Source organism: Camarhynchus parvulus, chromosome 1A (genome assembly GCF_901933205.1).
Source record: "Camarhynchus parvulus chromosome 1A, STF_HiC, whole genome shotgun sequence".
NCBI classification, from domain to species: Eukaryota; Metazoa; Chordata; class Aves; order Passeriformes; family Thraupidae; genus Camarhynchus; species Camarhynchus parvulus.
In genome coordinates, this window is record NC_044586.1 from 42,882,654 (window position 1) to 42,906,889 (window position 24,236).

The following is a 24,236-nucleotide window of genomic DNA, read 5'->3' on the forward strand; positions in this document are numbered from 1 at the left end:
GATTCAGACCATGTTTTTTCTCAGGTGTAAAATTGGAAAATATTTACTCAAGGAGAAGATTTCAACTTACCTGATGAAGATCACTGCCCAAAACATATTCCTGGAAGTAACCTGGTGCAGCAGATGATGCTCTAATTGCTTGCCACAGCTTATACTGACAGCCTCCCATGTAATGGGACTTTATGCCAGGAAAATGGTTGTAGTTTCTAAACACAAATGCTTTCAGTGGTGTTCCTCTGTTTACAATGGTGCTTACTGCAGCTACCTAGTAAATGAGGAGGAAAAAAATTAGTTATATATGATGATAATAACCATAATATGAGAATGAAAACTTCCCGCCATATGAAATTCAATGTATACATTAATGCACCTTTGGAATCTTACTAGGTTCATTATTTATTTACATTTATTAATGTCTAGCTAAATTTTAAAAGGGAAAGTAAAACACAAACAAGAGACCCAAATCCCTAAAGAAAATGCTATTTTCAACCTGCAATTAATTGTTTCCACTGGCTATTCTGTTTCTACAAATATCTAAGATATTTAAACAAAATGCGGGTGTCAACTATGTGATTTTTAAATGCTTTTCCTTTTGAAATAGTATTTCATTCTCATTAGTCTGTAACCAGCAACACAACACTGTAATTAAATACGAATGTCAGAACTGCCAATCAATTTCTTTCTCCAAGAAAATGATTACTTTATATTGCAACTGGAGTTAAAGAATTGTAGTAAGAATCTCTCCTGCACAAGAATCAAAGTCTTTCAAGGCTTTTTTGTAAGGATACTAAATTGTCAGTAACAAGAATCACATATGTTCATCTAAGTGAAAAGCCAAAATGGTATTTCCATTGAAAAAACCCCAACAATGACAACAAAAAGAAAGTATCTTGCAGATCTAATGACAAGGAGAAAGTACATGTAGTTATGGATGAGTGTTAGAATGTGCAAGACCTTTAGAGGTGATGCAGCCAGCCTGGCTGGCACTGTCAGAACAACACTGCAGCAGCCAAGTGGGTGCTCAATTCTATCTTGTTTACTGTTTTACAGAGTAGGGTGTTTTCATGAAACGTTACTCAACAGCACAGCTAATGCTGTGATATCACTGTATGCATTTTCACTCTTCAGCTACTTAATTTAATTAATTTTATTCACTGTAAATTCATCCTTATAGAAAACAAAAGTGTAACTTCTACATTACAATGCAAAAGCAAAACTGCCTGATTCACACTCCATTTGATGGAGGAAGTTTCCTGTTTTTCTCAAAAGGAGGGTTTAGTTCTAAGCACTACCAGAAGCAGTAGGAAAAAAAATTCAGAAAATATAATAGAAAACTTATTAAAAGAATGCTTTCATTTTTGACAATACCTATATACACTCCGTGATGCAGTCTATGTTACAAAGTGCTCAGCACCTTCTGGAAAAACCCATCTTGTCATGAATTTAGCAGCAGCAGAGCACAGAACTGCGTGTTTTATTTTGATTTTGCTGTGTCTTGTAAAGAGTGCCACCACTGACAGCACTATAAAGAGATTAGTGGGAACAGCTAGTTTCAGCTCTATTTATATTCACATTTTATTACTGAAGAACATGGAAGGAAGCCAAAGATCCCAGTTCAAAGATAACTTTCAAGTCAACACAGGATAGCTTCTCTCTCAGAAAGCAACATACCACACCAGCCTTTTCATGTCCTTGTTTTAGACACGGACTAGGAACGCAGTCAGTAAGGCACACGTTACTATGTTTAGAAAAATGTGAATATCTTCCATTTAACAGTAAAGCATTGAATATAGTGCTATGACACCAAAACACCTGTTAATTACAGATTGTTCTGAAATATATCCTATTATATTTCACTTCTTTCTTCACACCCTATCCTTCACCAAAAATAAAATACCCTTGCTTTCTCATCTTTCACTCTCATGCTGCTGTATGTAACACCCCTCCTATGACTTAGTGCCTTTTCTATCGTACAGGAAGAGAAGAGATCTTGGGGCTCAAGAATATGAATGGAGAAAACCAGGTACTCCAAACAAAGTGAGAAGAAGCCCTGCCCTCTTGCAACACAGTAACACAGATCACAGCTGACAGGACAGAATCTCCAGACACTAGAATTCTTACCTGAAAAAACTGAACTTCGCACAACATCAAAATGTTGACCCAGTGTTTCTATGCTTACAAGATTTTTAACATCTCTGCAATGTATTCTAACTAGAAGTAATAACAATATCAGAAATTGCTGCCAAAATTTAAGAATCTAATTAATTTTTATCCTTTAAAAGCATAGGTTATCAAATATAGAAGCCTGAAGAGCACTTCAACATTCATGCTGTCTATCCAATGTTCTTCTAGGTACAGAATTTACTCAGAACTCTTAAGAGTACTTGTGAAATATACAATTAGTATTTACCTTAGAAAACTGTACTTACCTTTGGACATTTGGACTTTCTTGCAGTTTCAATCATAAGATTTGAGCCCATTTTTTCTCTAAAAAAGGTGTAAAAATTGAAAATGCTCCATCAATTTAGCATGAACAAGACATAAATTTTTAGCATCCTTATTTCTGAGACCTTTGCATTTAAAAGAAGCAATGTTTGTATTTCAATTTAACTATCCCATTTACACAAGTGACTTCAATGGACCGACACTTCAAACCTTCTAGCCTGTTGGAAATAAGTCTGAAGAGTGACTGAAGAGGTCTTGATTCAAATTACTCAGTTCACATACCTAACCATAAATCATTATGATTACTCAACTACATAGTTAGACAAAATACTTTGCCACATTTAGGAATCAAAAAGTCAACATCCTTTTAAAGTGGCTCTACAGTAATGAAAAATTACTCTTCTGTTTTACAATTACAGAAACAAAAGCTATATAGAGAAAGATGTGATTCCATATGATTTAGAAGAAAGTTAAAACATCTACATGCAGTCTTCCATAACAGTAATTCAACATACATTTACCATTCCTTTCTGAGGTACTATTTTTTCACATGAATACATTTTCATAAATCACACTAATGGTCAGCACAGTAATTTCTCATCATATCAAGGTCAGTATTCCCCTTGTTAACTAGAAGATAGTCCTTCTGCACAGTAGAGGAGACTGGAGCAAATTACCACACTAGCCAGTGATCTCACCTCATCATCTACTTCAACTTTGATTTGATTATAGTAAAGGTATAAAACTCCTAGAGAGTGGGTGGTCACCAAAAATGATTCCCAAAAGGCTTTCCTTTAAATCAGCAAGCTTTTTTCCTCCCCTAGAAGACAGCCCACCCAAACACTGGTGGTGCATCTGTCTTATTTTGTAATTTTGGTTTTCTATACTGCCCCGCTTTTAAAGTAAAGATATTCCATGTCCTGCTGTTACAAGATCATTCATCTACAGCTTGCACCTATGACAGGAGGGAGCAGCACTTCCACTGTTACAAACAACATCTTTATCTACCTACTCAGGTCAGAAGACAAAAGAATCTTTAAAGGCTACCATAGCAGCAGTCCTCCATGCAGACAGTAGACTGTATGTGCAATTAGGACAATTTGCTCTTCTAGTGGATATTTGTGCTTGAAGGATGGCTGCATACATGTTCTTGACAGGGAGGAAGGAAGGCAGACAGGTTCCAGTCCTACGATGGAAAACTCCTGCTGACGTAATTCTAGTACCTGTGGCACAGTTTTGTTTTTGCTTTGATTCTAGTCTCAGAATCACCAGCCAGAAGGGGAAGAGTGACATCTGCACTCATTAACTGATTACAGAAGGAGATGAAGGCACATGGAACCATGAAGTAGGAATAAAAAAAATGGGACTGACAGAGGTGAAAATCAAAGCCATTTACTGATTTGCATCACTTTCATCTATTTCTGCAATGTCTGTATTTGGTATTTTTCCCAAACCCTGAATGCAAAGATTAAAAAAATGCATAAGCAATATCGTCTGCTTAATTACGGAAACCATCAAACTGAATAACTATCTCTTCACATCCTGTTTTTTATGAAGGCCAGAAACTGATACTCCAGAGTAGGTACAAGAAATCCTTTCAACTACTGTGCAACTTCAGACATTACAGTCTAAGGAGAAAAGTTTAGTATCACCTCCACATTTAGTTTAGTACTGTAGCTACCATTAACATTGTAATTGCATATTAAATACATGTATTTGTCTCCCTGTTTAATTTTCTTTTATGAAGTCACAGCAGAAGTAATTCCACAGTTTATTCACATACTGTGTTAAAAAATAAAGCCTTCTCATTTTATTGAATAGTCCCCTGTTATTCAGGGGGACTACTGAATAGTCCCCCTATTTCATTCAAAGAAAACAAGAAACTGGTAATTCTCAAGATGCCTTACTACCTCAAATTACCACTTTAACTCATTTGCTTTCGTTAATGATAGACACTTAATGTGCGCTGTCTTTATGCCACTGGTTACTTTTCCCCCAATCTTGCAACAGAAATATTCTCTAGAATGGGGAAACTGGGACTGTAAATAATATTTTAAATGAAACTGTATTGTAAATTAATATAATGGCACTATAGTATTTTATGTATTTTCAATCCCAACTGTCACACACTGAATCATCTTGTCTGACCACAACCATACAGATGTTTCATTAAACTGTCCGTGACAAACCAAATCACTTTTGATATTAAAGTTACTTTAAATCCTGTAAGCATTTTACATTTTTCCACTCATCAGTTATTATGCCATCCTGTTTTCCCATTTATCTACTTTGTGTCTGTCTGTGACCTATGTCCTCTAGACATGACCTGCTTAAACAACGAGTCTCTTTCACAAACATTGCTCTTTCATTGCTTCAAGTCACTAATATTGCAACACTTATTTCAATAATGCTATGAAAAACATATTGTCAATCATATGCTGGAAGAAACATTCTAATGGGCTACAGCAGAGATGCAAATATTCTGGAGAAAGAGCGTTCAATGCAAAAGGCAAAATTGTAACTTTCACCCTCTTCCAACAGCAACAGTAGCACCAGAAAACTATGACATCTTTACCAAACCTACAGAAGAGACTTTTATACTGTGTGCTGGTATGGAATGTGACTAGAGAGCAGCGTCAATTTACATTTCACTCTGCAAAACAAATACTGAAGTATTATTACTTGTATTATCCATTTTCCTACCAAAAGAGAACACGTAATTTTTATCCTACGCTTCATAGAGTGACTGATTGCTTCTCAAGACTATAAATTCCCAACATGAGATTTTAGCTAGCTTGTGAAAATTCCTAGCTGCTCACCAAATTTCTCCAGTAGTTTCTTAAGACAGCATGCAAGAAGAAAATTTTATATGTCAACAACAGTCAAAAGAAAAGAGAGAAGTTGGAACTAAAAGCCAGGTTCTTACAAATGCAATTCAATATAGCATTATATACACTGATATGTTGCAAGTAAAATCTTCTGCGTAAATAAATCATTAAAACCAGTCCTCAAATTGCTACTCAAGAAATACATCAGAGGAGTTAAAAGAGACATACATAGAACATATGAAAACAATTTCCTAAAGTACTCTGAATGAAATGTCAGTTAACCAAAATTAGTTGTCATTTTCTGAAATGCAATTTATAATATAGCCCATGAATGCATAAAACATTAGACTGATGAAACATCACCTTAATTATTTTCAGCAAGAATACCTTCTGACAGAAAATACCACCACTGATATTGTGGTAGGACTAAACACACATTACAGATCTATACACTGTCAATGGATAGTCTCTATTTCAAGCAAGGCTGACAAGTTACCATTTAAACTACAAAAACACACACAGCACAAGTAATGCTTTTAAACTCAAAACAAAGCATACAGCAGTTTCCCCATGCTATAACAATGTTAGACCTGACCTTCAATATTGCTGTAAAGAGATACTATATAACTTTACAAATCCTTTCTCAGCTCCAGGCCCCCACACCACAGGGAAGCCTCTAGGAATTTCTTTAACAAAATGCTGCGCAGGCATAGCATTTCCCTTCAACATTGCAGGTGACCAAGAAGTCATTTTTGATCAGCACAGTTATTTTTTAATATATTATCCATAGAGTAAATTAATTGCCTGCTTTTGTCTATTGCACAGGAGTAGAGTTGTTTACCTCCCTCATGTGCTACATGTAGCTGCAGAAAAACAATAGTATCTTAATTAAAGCCATGTAAAATACTTTCACATTACGTTATTGTGACTTTCACAAGACTTCATTTAATTGGGTGGGGAATGAAATGATGGAAGACAGAGAAAAAGCCAATTTCTAAAAAAACACCTTTAGATACTTGAGAAGAACAGCTAATTATATTGATTAGATAAATGTATTTATTTCTAAAAATATGCAGGAGCACAGAGAAGAAGTGCTTAGAAGCTTCTTTCTCCACTCCATCAAAGAAGTAAGATGCTTAAAATTCAGACACTACTGATATTCCCACTATTATGTCATAAAAACTCTTTTAATCCCATAAAACACAGTAATTGTATTCCCAAAGGAACTTGTTACTTATCAGAAAGAACCTTTTACCATTTTACATTGTTCAGTTCTTTCAGTAGCAAGGTTAACTTAAGCTGGTTGGGAAGCAATGACATTAGTGTGCTAAAAAGGATAAACAATTGAACTATCAATAGAAATGCTGATTAATAAACTAAGAAATAAAACCTGTAATATAGTAATTCTTTCTAGTGGCTTTTCCTGAATAGCCATCAATGCAAGTGAATATACTTCATAGGCAACTCTGACACTGCAGATAATTTTTCATTGCAACCCTTACAGCTCATTTGCCTTTCAAAGAAAGCGGCAATGGACAAAGCCCTCCAATATAGCCGCAAACATTAAAAATCTCTACTACAGCACATTATTTCATTTCTCACCAATCTCCTTCACTAAAAAGGGCACAGCAGGTGGTTAGTAAAATTTGTAGCAAATCTGTAACGAGTCAGATCTAGCAGAGCTGGCCAGCATACAGGAATATAATCAGAAATCAGTGCAGTAAAGCTTACTTTATTCCCCAGAAACATAAATCATTACATTAAAAGCTTCCAGCATCTTGGTAAATATGAAAACAGCTATTTCAAAAGAATGAGAGTATATGTTAATCCCTTCTAGTTGTTTTAAGAATCTGCACACCAGTGAAGCAATAACAAAACCAAATGCACTCAGTCATTGCACTAGTTATTTTTCATCTGATTATCTTTTACTTACTTGAGCATTTTTTCCCATATATCACTGTCATAAAAGGCGTGGTTCCAGCCCATTTTGACTGTTCCAACAATGACATTCTGCTTAAAAACATCTGATCCTAACTTATGGTACAATTCTTCACAATCATCCAGGGGGATATGGAACAACCCCAACATAAAAGCTAATATAGCTCCTGAAAAAAACAAATATTTTGCAATATTACAAAAACGTATCCTGGAGTAAGATTACAAAGATGGATTAGCAGTTAATGTAGTTCATAGGTTAACAGAATATCTGTCTTGAAACAGCAAGAACAAATGACATTTATTTCACTAAATTCCTGCTCAGAGATCACAAACCATGTTTTAAAAGAACATACACAATACAGAAAAAGTCTATTTTCAAAAACAGAAATATGAGAAGTTAAAACATTGTATTATTTCATTTTGCAGATTACAACCAGCATACGGCAGAAAGCTACTGAAATCCACTACTTTACTTGGAAAGAGAAATGAGTAAGAGAAATTTATGCTGTGGTACTAAAAATTTATTTGGAGCATTATTTGCTACCATGCAAACTCTTAAGTTAACAGAGAAATATTCTAGGAAAATTCTGCAAATATAAAGAACATTCCAGTAGTTTGGATTACATTTGGTTCCAGCCATTTATAATTAATTTCATACATGCTGCCATCTAGTGTGTCCCTAACAAAAATTATGACCTACCCTTGCAGGAACAAAATAACAGCACTCAAAAAACATTGCTGCTAAATACCATTAAAAGAACTGTGGGAAAATGCAATTAATGCATCACTACAATTCTCAGATATATTAAATTAAAAGGGACACAAAAACCTTTAAATCTAGTTGTGCCATACTGTGAGAACATGTAATTAAGCATTAGAAATAATTAAGACACATGATTTTTTCAATCTGGAAATAAATGCCATAGGCTTGAATAAAGTTAATTTTAAAAGGTGCCAATTTTTGAAATAGAGCAAAAATACAACGCATGTGCAGAAAAAAACTACATGCAGGAAGTTACAGATGGCTTTAAAAGAAAAATGACTTCCAAGCCCTCTTTCACAGTGCCCACCCACTGCAATAGCTGAGCATTAGTGGATTCACTTGACACAAAGTTTCATCATACATGACACAAAGTTTCATCATGAGAAACAAAGTTTCATCACGAGAAACAATCTCAATTGCCAAATCACCAGATGCCCGTATTCAATGCAGACTTAACACCTAGCAGCAGAGAAACACCATTTTCCTGAGTCATGCAAATCCTCCGTCACATTCTCTTCTAAACTCTCCAGCACCAGTTCTACAATATCATACATTTGCTATTTTGGTGAGCAGATTCAAAGCATGCAGAACCTATTACAGCATCATTGCAATGATCTTTCTGTGTGACTGCCTGCATTTACTCCTTCTGACCCCCAATGAAGAGAAGCATGGGGAAGACAACTACAAAGACAGTGATGCTGAATTCACAGCAAGGGCATTTCCAAACTTCAAAGGCAAAACAGCTGAACAATTGCAAGAAATACAAAAACTGCAGCAGAAAAGAGAAGTGCAGTATACAAGAGGCATCCTTCCTATAATTTAATCCATCACTCTTATAAAGTGCAACTCATTCAACTGCAAGACTATTGGCATATGTACTGTCAATACAAACAGAACTGCCAGCAGTGCTGACAGACATGCACAACCTCACCCAGACATGTCTCCATTTACTATTGCAAACTGGACAACTGCAGACAAAAGCTTAATTGTGTAAACAAAATTTAAAAGAATATGCTAAGTACTTACTAGCAGTCATTCATAAATTGCAAAATTTGAGGAAGAATTAAAAACCAAGCTAGTTCTAGTGACAGTAGTGGGAGCAAATTAAGAACACAAGGCCTCTCTATCCAAGGTAAAACACCTTTATTCATTGAAGACAACACTGGAGAAGTGTTTTGTAGGGAAACCATCTTCCAATAAAACAAACACTTACTGCTAAACTAACTAATGAAGGATTTATTTGGAAGACTAGTAAAAATGTAAAGCAGGGAACTATATTGTGGCTACAAATTCTCTCTAGGAGAATCTCTCCTCTGCTATTATTAGTCTATTAAGCAAATCTCCTGAAACACACTTCATCTACTCAGGGTGATATATGTTTAATGTAGTTTCTGATTGAATATAAGTATGACAAAAAAATTGAAGAATGTGGGTTTCTAAAGGAAACTGAGCTAGTAAACTACAGCATGCCTCCTATGTTAGAAAACATACTTGTGCTGCTACTGGTCTAACAATTTCTGAAGGAGATTACTGTCTTTAAAGGAGAAACATGCTTTGGAGTCTCCTGCTTTCTAGGGAGGAGTAACTTATCACTGAGTCACAAGTGTAAATAAGTCTGGGTGGGACCTGTAGACATCATCTAGTCCAACCTCCTGTTCCAACAAGTATAATTAGAATAGGTTACTCATGACTTGCTCAGCCATCTCCATGGACAGAGATTACAAAGTCTGAACAGGCAACTCTTTCCAGTGTCTGACCATCCTTGCAAGAAAAACATGATCCCATATCTAATTACAACTTCCCATACTCCAGCTTGTCTGCTGTCTTTTCTCCTACCCCTGTACACCTTAAAAATTATTCAAGATCCATCTTCTCTTTTTTTTCCCATTAGCTGAAGCAGGATAAAGGCCCACCCTTAGCCTTCTCAAGGCCAAATAAACTCAGTTTTTGCACTCTCTCCTTTACATGTCATGAGCTCCAGCCCCCAGCTCTGCCACATGCACCCAGTACAAAAACACACCCAAAAGATTAAGGGTTTATAGAGGAGCCCATAACAAGACCTTTGTGGCCAAACAGAGATACTTCAATTGTTGGGTACATTCTCATCCATGCAAGCCAATGTGGTCAGCTGTCTTTGCTCTAGAGTACAGTGATGATTCACATCCAACTTGTTCCAAACAAGACCAGGTCCTTTCCTGCAAAGCTGGTTTCTAGGCTGTCAGCCCACCTCAGTCGGAGGCTTTGTATTTGGCTTTACTGAACCTGCCAAGCCATTTCTCCAGCCTGTACAGACCCATATGAAGGGAGGGCACCACAGCACTGACCACTTCCTCTAATTTATATCATTCAAGATCTTGCTACAGGCACATTCTGTCCTTCTGGCAGATAATTAATAAAGATGAAACATTGCTGTTAACTTAATAAAGGAAACACGACTGACTCAGCATCAGTTCTTGAGGGCTATTACCTTAGCAGTCTGTAAAGCTCCATAAATACCTAAGATAACTGTTTCTATGTGCAAATTGAAGATTTCACATAAATTGAAAAAATAACAAATCAGTTTAAAGACAAAAGTTTGTCATGAACTGCCCAAAGTTCTTATTCAGAAGCAAAAAGAAAGACTCTAGAAATCACAACTCTACTTTCTCAGCTTACATTCTAAGTCAGAAACTGAAAAATCTCTATTTATTCTCAGATATTGATAGCAAAACTCCAACTTGTGACTTAATAATTACCTGTGCTTACACCACAGATGTAGTCAAAAAGTTGATGAACCGGCTTTCCAGTTAATTCTTCTAGTTTCCGTAGAGTCTGAAGTGCAACTAAACCCCTGAAACACAAAATTCCCCTTCACATACAATGGCAGTCTTATCTTACATAGATCTAATAATTTTTCAAACACCTTTGCTTCATTATAACTAATTATAATTGAATAACTGCAACAGTAAAAATCCTGAATATTTCAGAAAATAAAAGAGCAGCAGAACACAGTTGAAATAGAATGATGAATACTAAATATGAATGACATACTCAGGCATACCAAAAATAGCATTCAACAGCTACAGCCATATTGTTTTACAGCAAAGACTTGGGGGAGTGATCAGCTTCTGTGGATGTAGACTAAGGATAGATTTTAGTTGCATTCCCACTACACAGCACTTAAATTTGGTCTTAACAAAGCTATATAATGCCCCTTGGGGCATAGTATTTTCCAGTATGAGGTTTGCCTGGCCTCAATTCCATGTATCTGAGATAATGGGAGAGATGAATTGGAGACCATCAGATTTGTGTTTCTCTATCACAAAACAGTATCTGGAGTGCAACAGTGTGAACTCTGTTGGGATAGAGCAAGATAACTCTGTATGGCAAAATGAGCACCAAAAGAAACACCATTCAAGCAGAAATGCACAGAAAAACAACATCCATCCCTTAAGACAGTCAAATGTGACAGAAAGGCAACTCATAAATTGCCTCTTTGGGCATTTATCTATCAAAGAGAGACTGAAATTTTACTTCTAGTTACAGTATGAAAAAGGTTACAAGTATGTAAAACCCCAGAAGTTTTACCTTGTTCCTCCTCCATCAATGGTGAGGACACGAATTCCCCAGCCTTTCACAGGGTCTGTATAGCCAATCAGAGCTAAAGTTTCTCTAACAGCAGCCTGAAGACTTTCATCATTAGCCTGTCTCAGTCGCAACAGGCATGGGATTAATTTTTCCTATTGATAAATACAAGGATATTTCATTCTAACCATATGTTTAAACCAAAAGAATCCATTCTTAAATTTACTAGCACAGCATTAAAGCACAGAAGTAATATACCAATTAAAATTGGAAGAAAATGTCTTCAAATCTGTATTTACCCATGTTTTTCTCTAACAAGGGAAAGAAAGGATGTCAATATTATGCTGTACACACCTCATTGCTATAGTAACTACCTATCAGAATTAAACAAGCAAGATGTTATGTAAATATTTTTAATAGCTAGGAAAGCTACATTTACCAGTTTCGTTTTATTGACTTAGTATCACATCAGCCAAGTGTAGACTCAAGTATGAGGCACACCAAGTAGAGGCAAAACCCCAGATTTGTTTAGTAAGTACTGCACTGCTTCAAAACAAGAAATGCCTTCTAAGTACACTAACACCAAAACAAAATTTAAAATGCTTTCCCACACAGAGTATTTTTAAATGGACATTACCACAAAGATACACAGCATTGCAATCAAAATGGGAGTAGTGAATACACTCTTTCATAATAATTCACATATATTTATGTGAATGCCCGACCTATACCCTGCTCAGATGATTCATCTGGCCTGCACTCCATTCCCAAAGGCTACTTCTTCCAGAAATTCTACAATCTGTGTCACAGGTTTGTCACATCTTGTGGAAAAAGGCACAAGGTTGACAAATGCTGTGATTTAGCTGGTACTTCTAGAATAGTCTACCACCCACGTCCTGCCCTCTCAATGCAGGGAAGAAAACAAGTAGGACTAGACTACATTAACTTATTTGATGGTTCTCTTGCCACCTCTCTTCGAAGAAAGCATGTAAACAAGCATAGAAAGTACTGTGCATTTACAGATCAACTGCACAGCACATTCCCATTTGGTCAACTGCCACAGGGGACACAGTGTACGACCTTTATCTACCACTGGAAAAAGCTATACTACCAATCCACATGACCATGCTGTATGCTTCTAAATTAAACACTGCAATCTTAAGAGCCTTTAGCTAAACTCACAGTAGCTTGCATATGAATCTGCTTCAAACAGCTAAAAAGTTATAAAAAGAGACACTCAAACTACAATTCTTGCAAACAGGAAATATGACTAGTCCACAAAAGCACAGAAGGAGGTTTTATGTTGTTCTGTATCAATCACTTGTCAGATTGATTTTTACGTAAGTATAAAAACTATTGGCACCTTAATTGCAACTCCTCTGCTCTCTGGAAATTCTAGAAGATGATAGGACAGTTCTTCAACCCTGTTGATGCAGACTTTCAGATTAGTGGATCTCCGCAGGGCTTGAACTAAAGCTCGAGTCCTGTTATCAATGCTCACTCTTGCAATGATCTAAAGAAGACAAACAGACAACATAAAACTACTCTGAGAAATGTGTAAAATTTGTCAAGACTAATTTCCAAGTGTTATTTTAAGATTTCTCAGAAGCAGTGAACAGTATGTTGTACTAGAGATCTCCTACAGGTTCCAAGTAAGCACTGCTTAAATTGTCAACAAAAATCTTTTGATTCTTTATTTAGTAGAAAACAAAATCAAGTTTAGAGCAAGAATACCCCAAACAAATACGTCAATATGTATTCAGATGGACTTTCAGGGCAACTCTCTGTATTTAAACCATTAACAACACAGAGGTGTGTGTGAGTGTATATATATTCATACTTAGACACTCTTCGAATATAAACCTGCATACACAGATTTATACCTGCATAAAACACTGAATACTTAAACACACATGTATCCATACCTACTTTTAAGCATATATATATGTTTGTAAGTTTACATATGGTATGCATACACATAGATAAAATCTACAACATTTTATATATGTATTCATTTATAAAAGTGCACAGAATGAATCAGAGAACAGTTTGGGTTGGAAGAGGCCTTAAGGATCATCTAGTTCCAACGTCCCTGCTGTGGGCAGGAACACCACATATATACTTATATATAAGTACAAGTATGTGTACGTATGTATGTAAGTATATACATGGGTATATACTGATTCACAAAAGTAAATGTGTGTGTGTCTATGCTTAAATATAGGTATATACACTAGTGTAGCACATATACACACTTGTATAAAATACACACAGAAAAAATACATAAATTAACACAAAACAAAGACTTGCCTTTTCTCTCTGAAGAGACAGATGCTTTTCCCTCTCTTCTGCAGTCTTGGCCTCTTTTGCTTTGTCCTCATTACTCTTCTCAGACACTTCTTGTTCCTGCTGTTTACTCTTTTCTGGTGAAACAACTTTTGTATCAGATCTTAACTTTGGAACCAATCCACCAATATAGCTGTCGACAAAAGCTTGTACGCTGTTACTGGGATATGAAAGAAAGTCTGTAATACTTTTTTTAGTGGAAACTGGGAGAGCAGTATTTGTCTTTTCAGTACCCAAGATCTCTGCTTCAGGAGCTAAAGTGCCTGCTGAATGCACTCTCTTTTCTTCGTTTGTTACAGTATTTGCTGATGAATCAAGCTTATTCCTCTCTTCACTTTCAGAGTCCTGTAATAAAGCATTCTTTTTTCTTCCTTGTTCCATAACAGAATTATTAAAGTAAGAGTTGATATGATCGGCTACAAAGTTGTAAGTCTCTCCAAAATTTGTAGAAAAGTAGCTTACATGAAAAAGGTGGCTTTTAGTAGATGCTGAAACTTCTGGAGTATCTTGACAAGTGCTGTTTGAACCTACTAACACAGATTCCAAGTTTTCACTTGCACAAGTGGATTTCTTTGCAGCTGGGCCTCTGTTGCAATCGTCCTGAGTTCTGACATCTGTAACTTGCTTATCATTTTCTAAATTTGTGCTGATGTTATTTGCATCTGCACTACTTTTATTTGCTTTACCCAAAGTACCTGAGTGGGACTTTAATCGAGCTATCCGTGACACCAGCTCACTGTGAGTGCCAGACACTGCCTTCGAAACAGATTCTATGGTATTCTTAATTCGTGACATGCGAATGCTCACCCTTGTAAGTCCTTTAGAAGAAGAAGTTAAAAGTTTGGAAACTCTGTAGTATAAAAACTCATGGCTACAAATGTACTTGTTGTACCAAAATGTTCTGCTTTTGGCCCACTTACACCAAGGCTCACTTGTATGAAAAACTCTCAAGTGTGCAGCATGATTTGCCCTCCAGCAGGCTTTAGGTCTACAGAAAGACAGGTATTTGTTTCTCTGCTTCCACCAAAGACTTTTTGGGTTAATCAAAAAGAATAAATATGCATCCAAGGATAAATGAACTGTCATAACTTATAAATAATTGCACCTTTTCTACGTTGCTTTCTACTTCATTCCAAAAAAATATATGTCAATAAGTTAAGTCCCGTAATGTAGTGTTGTCTGAAAAAGAAAAAACAAAACAAAAATTAAAACCAACAATGGAAACCCCAAACCAGAGACAAGTTAAACTAAAATCACAGAGTTGTTTAAAACAGATGGAGCTTCTGTATCCTTTCGGTAAAGACAGATAAACATTCAAATCAAATCAAATAATCTCTTGGGAAAATCCACTGCTCAGGACATTTGGTAGCTCACCCCAACATTTCAACACAGTACTCCCTAAAGGACAGTTTAAGCTCATCTTGAGCAATATGTGACGTACAGTATTTAATCACATATAGAAAATTGATTGCTGTTTCTTCAGCAAATTATCTTGTGCAGACACAACGTTTCAAATGTCATTATATTACCACCCCTTAGCAGAATTCCTCACAGGGAAGAAGTGACACCAAGTGTTGATCAAAGTTCAACAAAACATGCCCATCCTAAGAGCCAAGGGCAGGATGTAATCCTTACTCTGCAAAGAAAGGTGAAACTGGTGGAGCAGCGTTTTACACAGCACACCAGAGTTGTGCTGATATCGCAGGAGCAAAACCACTATTTGCCGAAAACTCAAGCCCAGGCTTATCCAGCGCCCGTGAAAAATGCCGAGAAGGGCTGGCAGGCAGGCACAGCGGCCAACTCCTGAGCAGGCCAACTTCACAGTGAGAGCAGAGGTGAAGCCCCGCCGGCAGCACCATCGTTACTTACAGTCTCTCTGCCTACGCCGTGCCTGTCCCGCCGGGTGACCGCCGCGCAGCCAGGCTGCGGGCCCCAGGCCGGCCCGGCCTATATAAGCACGGGGGCGCCTCCTGTCCCGGCGGCAGGCGCGGCCGCTGTTCCTGCCTTGCGCCATTTCCCCGAAACGCTGCCGAGAGCGGCGGCGTAAACAAGCACCGAGTCCCGGCCCCGCTGTCCCCGGCCCACCCCCGTTACGCGAGCGAGCCCCGCGTGCCCGGCACGCGCTCATGGTGCTCCCCCCGTCCTCATTTGCCCCACGACCCGCTGGAGACGCGGCCCGACCCGGTGGCGGCGCGGCCCGTCGTGGAGGCGGTACCTGCTGGACAGTGGCTCCCGCCTCCCCCCTCTGCCCGGGCCGCCGCCGAACGGCAGGCAGGGGCCGCGCCCTCGCGAGCGGTGCCGCCCCGGCGGAGCGGGCGAGGGGCGGCGGGGCCCCGCACAACAACACCCGCGGCGCGCGGCCGCGGCAATGCGCCTGCGTCCGCCCCGCGCGCCGGAAACAGCTGGGGAGCGCGGCAGCGTCCCACGGACCGCCGCCGGGGGTGGAGGGTGGAGGGGAGCTGACGCGCGTGACGCGAGACGGCTCGCGGGGCGGGGCGGGGCGGGGCGGGGCGGGGCCGGGCAGCGCGAGGTCAGGGCCGGGGCAGGGCTGCTGCGCCTGCGCGCGCGCCGGGGCGGGTGAAGACGTGCGGCGCGGCACGCGGAGGGCGCTCGCGGGGCTGCTGAGGGCGGGGCTGGAACGGGCGGGGAGCGATATCCGGGCCCGGACCGCTGAAATCCCCATCCAACGTCGCTTTGAACACTGTCACGGTTGGGGCATCCACATCCCTGGGCAATCTGTTCTGGTGCCTTCCCACTCTCACAGGGAAGAATTTCTTCCTACTATCTAACTCAATTCCCCGTCTTTCAGTTTGTGCCCATTACTCACTGTCCTGTCGCTATAGTTTCTGTCCTCTCTGGCTTCTATGTCCGTCCCTTTCCAGTACTTGAGGTCCCCACAGAAGCAGAAAGCAGCCCGCATTTTCTCAGCCTGTCCTTTTAGGGGACGTGCTTCGGTTCCCTTAACAGCTTCATAGCCTTCTCTGGGCTTGCTCCAAGAGGTCCATGTCCTTCTTATCTTGAGGACTCCAGAGCTGGATGCAGGTGGGGTCTCACCCAGGCCGAGTAGAGGGGCAGAATCCCATCCCTTCGTGCTGCTGCCCATGCTGCTTTTGGTGCAGCCCAAGACATGTCTGGCTTTCAGGCCGGGCACAGCGGAGCAGGTTGTGCCCCACGCTGCTGCCAGTGCTGGGCTCTTGATGCCGCACCTTGTGGAGTCACTGGGAGCAAGGGGCTGGGAAGAGAAGGGTTCCTACCCAGCCTTTGTAGCTCCTCAGTGCAGATACCTGGGGAATATGCTCCCCCCTATATCCTGTTTAATGCTTAGGGAACGATGACAGCATGTTTTTTATGGGTTGGACAGGATTAGGGGGCACCTTGGTCTTCCCCAGCTGGGCTTCAGAGCAGCAGCAGGCCCTGAGATTCCTGCCTGCACGGCCTGCCTGAAACACAGCTTTAATGAAGTTGCCAAAACTTCAGGCGGCAGCGGTAAGAGAGAATGGATGCACTGTGTGCTCAGGTGGAACAATGGAGGCCCTACCATCAGGGTTAGGAGAGCTGTGTCACGCTTACAGTTTCAGATCCCAGTTGTCTGCTTCTGTTCTTCCTCACAAATAAAGAAGTAAATTAATTTTCTTGCCTTGAATTTTATTCCTCAAAGGAAAATTTATACTCCTTGCATATTGTAACTTTTATCATGTATTTTTTTTAAATTGCACACGTTAAATTCTCCACATCTCCCAGAGCAGGACATCCCTTTCTGGATACCAGGTGCCTGCTGAAGTCACTCTGTCACTCCCTTCCTCAACTGGTCAGGGGAGAGAAAATAGAATGGATTTGTGAATTGAGATAAGGACAGAGAAAGACCACTCACCATTTACCATCATGGGCAGAACAGACTTAGTGTGGGGAGATTGGTTGAATTTATTACCAGTCAAATCAGAGCAGGGTAATGAGAAAAAAAATCAAGTCTTAAAACTTTCCTTCCATCCCTCCCTTCTTTCCAGGCTCAACTTCACTCCCAGGTTCTCTCCCTGCTCCCCATACAGCAGAGCAGCGGGATGAGGAATGGATTCTACAGTCAGTTCAACACATACTGTCTATGCCACCCCTTCTTCCTCAGTGGGAGGGCTACTCAACTCTTCCCCTGCTCCAGCATGGTGTCCCTCCCACAGGACACAGTCTTCCACAAGTTTCTGCGCTGTTAGTCTTTCCCACAGGCTGCAATTTTCACAAACTGCTCCAGCAAGGGTCCCATCCACAGGGTCAGTCCTTCAGTAACAGAGTGCTCAGAGTGGGTCTCGTGCAGGGACACAGGCTCTGACAGCAGACCTGCTCCTGCATGGGCTCCTCTCTCCATGGGGCCACAGGTCCTGCCAAGAGCCTGCTCCCGTGCAGGTTTCCCATGGGGTCATAGACACCTGCCTGCTCTGATGTGGGGTCTGCCAGGACCTGCAGGGGAATCTCTGCTTCGACACCTGGAGCACCTCCTTCCCCTCCTTCTTCACTGACCCAAATGCCTTCAAAGTTGTTCCTCCCACACATGCTCACCCCTCTCTCCCAGCAGCTGCGGCACAGAAGCTTTTACCCTTAATTTGTTATCACAGGAGCACTGTCACCATTTCTGATGGGCCCAGCTTTGGCCAGTGACAGGTTCATTTTGGAGCCTGCTGGAATGGACACATTCCAACACAGGGGCACCTTCTGATGTTTTTTTGCAGAAGCCACCCCTGTAGTCCCACTCCCCATTCTTCCCCACCAAAACCTTGTCACATGAACCCAATGCAATGACAATTTTACACTCAAGGCATGTCACTTCCTTGGTGAAGTACTCAGTGGCCACAAATTACTCATGAGGCACGTATTATTAGGATACTTTTGCACATTACAGTGGCAGTTCATACCCAGGTGCTCATCTGTTCCCTATTGAATGTTTCCAGAATTGCTGCCTTCTGTCCTGTTCTGCTGGTATGGTCTGCCTGCCTTGTTTATAGATTACTGCACATCCGGTTGTATTATCCAGTGGTGGTATACCTACATTTTCAAGATTTATCTACTCTTCTTTAATTTTTCACAGGATTTCATATAAATGCTTAGGCTTATTTTTAAACCAAATACTTCAAACAGTAGTGAGGTCTGCCCTAGGTGCCAGATGCAGCTAAGCAGGGAGGTTTCACTGCCTCTTGATGTTTGAGTTACTTCATGTAAAAGCCTGAATGCTGTTATGAGAGCAACACAGTACAGATACTTTTAGAATGTGTAGCAGTGCCAGCTTAAGCAGCTTCCCTGGGTGTGTTTGCTCTCCTGTAAGCCCCAGGGCTCTAGTGTGTTTGCCAGTCTGCTGAACCGAGTTGCATCTCATCTGATGACTTAAGAAGCAGTCATCCATCTGAAGCCACAGTCTGAGCTGGCTTTAAGCAGGGTAGCTTGCTTTCTTACAGCAACAAAAGCTAAGGCAAAACAAGACCTACAACTTCAGTAAGGAGGAAGTTTGGACATGATAAGGTTCATCCTGCCAGGGCACATCCTGCCTCTCTTTGACTGGCAAATAAGATATTTGAGGTAGGAGGTAACTGATCCTTTTAGCTGCACATATCCTTCCTAAACAGGCACACTTTATCCCATAATCTCATTGTAAAATTCTCTCCTGTGCCTGGTCAGACATTTGTCTCACCACTGGGATATGTACAATGAATGGTGTGTTGATTCACACCTTTGCTAAGGAAAAGATTCAAGGATTTCACATTTCTGGTCCAATCGCAAACCTGTGTGTTCTTGCCATATTGCTCTCCCCAAGGATGGGCAGACCTGTCTGATCTGGCATGTTCAGAGGTGTGTGATCAGCTTCTCAAGGCAGCCATGAAACAATACAAAAGAACTGAAAAACACTGGACAGGAAAAGATAAATTTATGTATTGCCAGGCACAAAGTTTGCACCATCTCAAATGTTTTGCCAATTTATTATTATCTTTACTGTAGTCATGACATTAAGAAGAAATTATCTCAAATTTATTTAAAAGATAGACTAATTTTATAAACTCTCTTAGTAGTCAAAGATGAGTTCATTGTGTTTGACTGAATACCTACTTTTTAGATAAGAGAGATGAATCCACATATGGTATTCAGACAGTGGCCAACTCTGTAGCTGTTTTCAAATAATATAGCTATAATCTCATTTAAATGATTTGTAAATATGTTTAAATTTTACTAGGATGTATATAGGCTATTTGAAAAATACTTCCAGTTCAGTACTTTCCCTGGGAAGTATCAAGAGAGATATCTGTTATTATTGATGGGTTTTTGTTGATCTCTTTTAGATTGCATACGCAGCACTCAAGCTTTTTCAGTGGTCCCATGAAACATGATTGTTTTCAGTTTAGAACAACACTGAGAGTGGTTTGATTTTAATGCATTCTTTCTCTGTTACTAAATTAAAAAAATCAAAGACTTTCAAAACATTTTCTCATTATACCTGTTACTACATGTTTTATAGGTAGGATGAAAACTTGTAAATCAAGTTACACATCAGTTGTGTGAATCTTCCTGTTTTAAAAAAAGAGAGTTCTTTGGTGTACGTGATTTTTGTCACGTTATAGCCAAAGTATTGTGGTGTCAATAATTCAGGTGAGTTGCCTGTGTTCATTTATATACATGATATACTTTTCCATGCCATTAATTATTTCTAACATTCATATTTGTATGTTTGTCTTGGACTGCTGCTTGGAGGGAAAGTCATAATGGGTTATGAGGCAGTTTGATAAAAATTGGCTATTTACCAGAAATAATGGTTCCAAAATTTGTCAGTCTAGGATTCTCACTCTTGATCTATGAAATGAGGGAGTTTTTGAGAGAATAGCTTTGCACATACTCACTGTATGTTTGATAAAAAGCTATTATATGAATAGCATTTTTATGTATAGCATTATTTTTTTACTTGTCATATTAATTATGGGTGGTATTCTGAAAATACAGAACTATTACCTAAGAGACTCAAACAAATTTTTAAAAAGCCCATAGCACTGTGACAAGTTAACATATATTAGTAGAGCATTATTCTGCTAATAATGGTGTAGAGAGAACACTGTTCTGTATTTTCATCAGCATAATATGACATGGACAGAAGAAAGCAAATATGTAGTGCTAGCAAATATTTTAGGCTTTGCAAACACACATATTCTGTCTTTTAACACTAGATGGCAGACAAAAATGGGAAAACATTTCATTGTTTTCAGGGATAGAATATTGAATAATTAATTGCCAGCTTGAATGAACATTCACTGAAAACTCTCAAAGTAGTAAGAATTAAAAAGATTGAACACATGCTTGTGACAGCATGGATCTTTCTGCAACCTTTCATTTGGATGTGGTTTTTGGCACAAACACTGATAATAATCAGGTGGAACTTTCCTGCATTATTTTCATATTGCTTTTTTATCTGTTACTTCTCTTCAGTATTTTGCTCTTTTCAAAGAGCTAAAAATTCTAGAAGCCTTAGAAAGGGTTAAGCAACTCAAATAAAAGTGAAACTTTCAAAAAAGCCACGTCCTTGCCAGGTAGTCAGGTCGTTGTGAAAGTGTCTTCTGTAAATCCAAAGAGCAAATGATATAAGACTTAGATTGGAGCTGCTTAGTATCTTTGCCTTGCTTCAGTTACCCAAAGTAATCAGGCTGCTTTGCTCCTTGTTGTCATTGAATCTTAGACAATAATGTGGAAATAACGTGTTTGCTAAGGGAGCAACTCTCTTCATAGAATATTATAGTGTGCCAAATATTATGCAATCAGTTTACCTAGAAGCCAGTGAATATTTTGGATCGTTATCCCCTTCCTCTCCCAGATACATCCTCCAAAAAAGAAGGGTCAGAATCCCCAAGATTCTGAATCTCACTCTAAAATGTCAGTTCTCCTAGCTAATTGTGACGTGTGTACACAGTACTAGAAATGTAACAAATCCCACCAAATCCCACATTGTCTTTCTTCCTCAGTGTTTGATTTCCTGTGTCTACGGTGCTCACAGCCGATGGTCTCTGCCCTTTTGTGTGTTCTAGAAATCTACCTGCCAAAACAAGACTGTGCCAATCAAATAATTATAAACTAGATATGAATAATGTAGTTGATTGCTTAGAATTTAAAATTCAGACTTGTGTTAGAGGTCATATTATAAATTCCTCTTCAGCCCCCTGTGATTATCATAAGAGTCATTCTGTTACCTTTCATCACTCAAAAAGTGATAGATGTGAATTTTGTTACTGCAGCATCTGGTTGAGTGTATGATTGTGCAAGTGTCATGTTGCCATCTTATTGCAAAAGTTCCACACCTTCTTGGTGATTTCTCATGGGCAGCTCCTTGCAGCACTGACTCATAATTCCTCACAGCCCAACCAACAAACCCCATCTCTCTCCTCACCCAGCTAACCCACTCTTTTGTAGCACTTGTCTTCTTATTGGAAACAGCTGTGGCCTGTTAAGGGCAGGCCTGTTCCCAGTCTTTGGTGATTGGTACAGCTGCAACTCCTCAGGGGTGAGATTACCTTCTGCACTATTCTCTTGCATTCTATCCCTCCACAGTGTCACCCAAGTTTTTTTTTTTTGTGTAAATGGAAGGAGATCAAAATGCAGAGTCTACTTTAGGTCTGCTGGTGTTAATTCACTATGCATAGTGTTTGCAACTGCTTACTGAGTATTTCTGGAGACACTGACTGTAATTTTTATTTACATTATCTTTTAATTAAATTATTGACGTGGTTGATCTTTGCTCTGGACCTCTCAGTATTGTACTAGGTACCATCTTAGCATTTTTTCCTTTAATAAAAAGCTCTGTTTTTAACTTCTCATCTGTGGAAAAACTGCATTGTAATTCTTGATCAAAACCAGTTCATCATAGATCCTTCTCCTAAAGTTACACATTATTTCTCCATTTTTCTTTGCTCTGATCAACCTTGGTGAAGCTCCTTTTCTGTCAGTTGCTTTCCACAACCCTGGTGGCAGGTGAGCTATCAGGCCATTTAACATCCTAATAGAGAACCCAGACTGTCTGGAATACTGCAAATGAAAAAGACAGTTTTTGGCAGAAGCCTATGTAACTGATTTATAATGATTTATTTCTGTCTTAAAATAGCCTGATGGAAGTTGTACAAGAAAGAGTAAAAGCTCTGTACTCTGTGCGTAAACACTTCATTAAAGTTGCATGACTTTTTACAGCAGCAATAGGAAAGAAGCATTACTTAGAGAATGGCTTACAAATTGCGGAAGATAATTCTAGCACCATAATAAGAACATGAATTAAGCAAACTGGTTCCAGGCTTTGGACCCAGTAGCACCCTCACTCACTGCTGTCACTAACAGCTGTAAAATCAGAAACTTACATAATGAATGAGGTCAGCAATAGCGAATAATAAAGTTCATACTAAAACAGGTTAATAAACTATTGTTTCAGGCCTAATCTCCCTAGGGCTTAAAAAGAGGCACGTAGTACTCTGCGTAGTTAGTGGTACTGTTTTGTGGTGAGTATCTGGAACATGCCTAGTTACAAGTCACAGGGGGCCCATACACATTTTTTTCCCTCTGGCTTTCATTCCTGTAGCTAATTCCTACTGGAGGATGCACTCAATTTAGAAAGGTCTTGTTCCAAAATATTGCCAACAGTAAGTATAGTTGTTTGATGTGTTTCAGTCCTATATTCTAAGGCTGTATAGACCTGCATCTGATTTGATGTAGCCTTTAATCTTACTAAAGTAATACCCCCTTCCTTTAAATACACAGTTAATTTACTCATTTGGGAAATGAACAGAGTTCCTTATAAAGTGGAAGACATCCAGGTCACGTGTGTGCAGGAGAGCAGCGTTTACATGCACATAACACATGTACACCAAACACAGATGTGCACAGTTCCCTTTTGGTGCATAAACAGGGCTAGTAGGACAAAATGTTGTCCTGTGTTCATTATGATTTTGATTGGAAAATTTAAGGGTGGTGTCTAGTTCATCTTGACTGGAAGTGGATAAGATTTCAGGTTGCCCTGACATTTTCTAATAATCTTTTGGCTTCACTAAGAGCTCTCCTTCCTGACCAGAAATGGTTTTGTCTGAATCAAAGCTTAACTCTTTCTGAGGAATAAAGTTATTGATGCTATTTGTCATTTTGTGTCTCCTTGTGTGGTGACAATGGCATTGGTAGCTGCCTACACTGCATGACTCATTATATGCTGTCTGTAATAGTGTCTGTGATGTATTTGTCTCTGTCTTCTCTTGGCACATTGCCTTTAGATGTAACTTTTTAACTATATAAGGTTGAAGTGTACTGTTAAGCTGGGTCCAAAGAACCTTGTAATATAACTACTGTACTAATGGTGGGATTTT

At 39.4% G+C, this 24,236-nt stretch overlaps 1 protein-coding gene across 3 annotated transcripts in view; it reads right to left on the reverse strand.

Moving 5' to 3' along the window:
- Nucleotides 1–16,320, reverse strand: part of PNPLA8 (patatin like phospholipase domain containing 8) — a 37,737-nt gene extending 21,417 nt beyond the window's left edge. For 2 of the 3 annotated variants that reach the window (XM_030959632.1, XM_030959634.1), the window contains exons 1-8: nucleotides 16,100–16,320; nucleotides 13,849–15,063; nucleotides 12,902–13,051; nucleotides 11,542–11,693; nucleotides 10,710–10,804; nucleotides 7,207–7,378; nucleotides 2,430–2,487; nucleotides 71–265 (exon numbers count right to left, since the gene is read on the reverse strand). In XM_030959632.1, coding sequence (XP_030815492.1) covers nucleotides 71–265; nucleotides 2,430–2,487; nucleotides 7,207–7,378; nucleotides 10,710–10,804; nucleotides 11,542–11,693; nucleotides 12,902–13,051; nucleotides 13,849–14,970 — 1,944 coding nt within the window. In that variant the 5' untranslated portion in view covers nucleotides 14,971–15,063; nucleotides 16,100–16,320. Of the gene's footprint in view, nucleotides 1–70; nucleotides 266–2,429; nucleotides 2,488–7,206; nucleotides 7,379–10,709; nucleotides 10,805–11,541; nucleotides 11,694–12,901; nucleotides 13,052–13,848; nucleotides 15,064–15,753; nucleotides 15,800–16,099 lie in introns of those variants that run through there. The other variant, XM_030959633.1, reaches the window with a different exon arrangement.
- Between the last annotated feature and the right edge of the window lie 7,916 nt (nucleotides 16,321–24,236).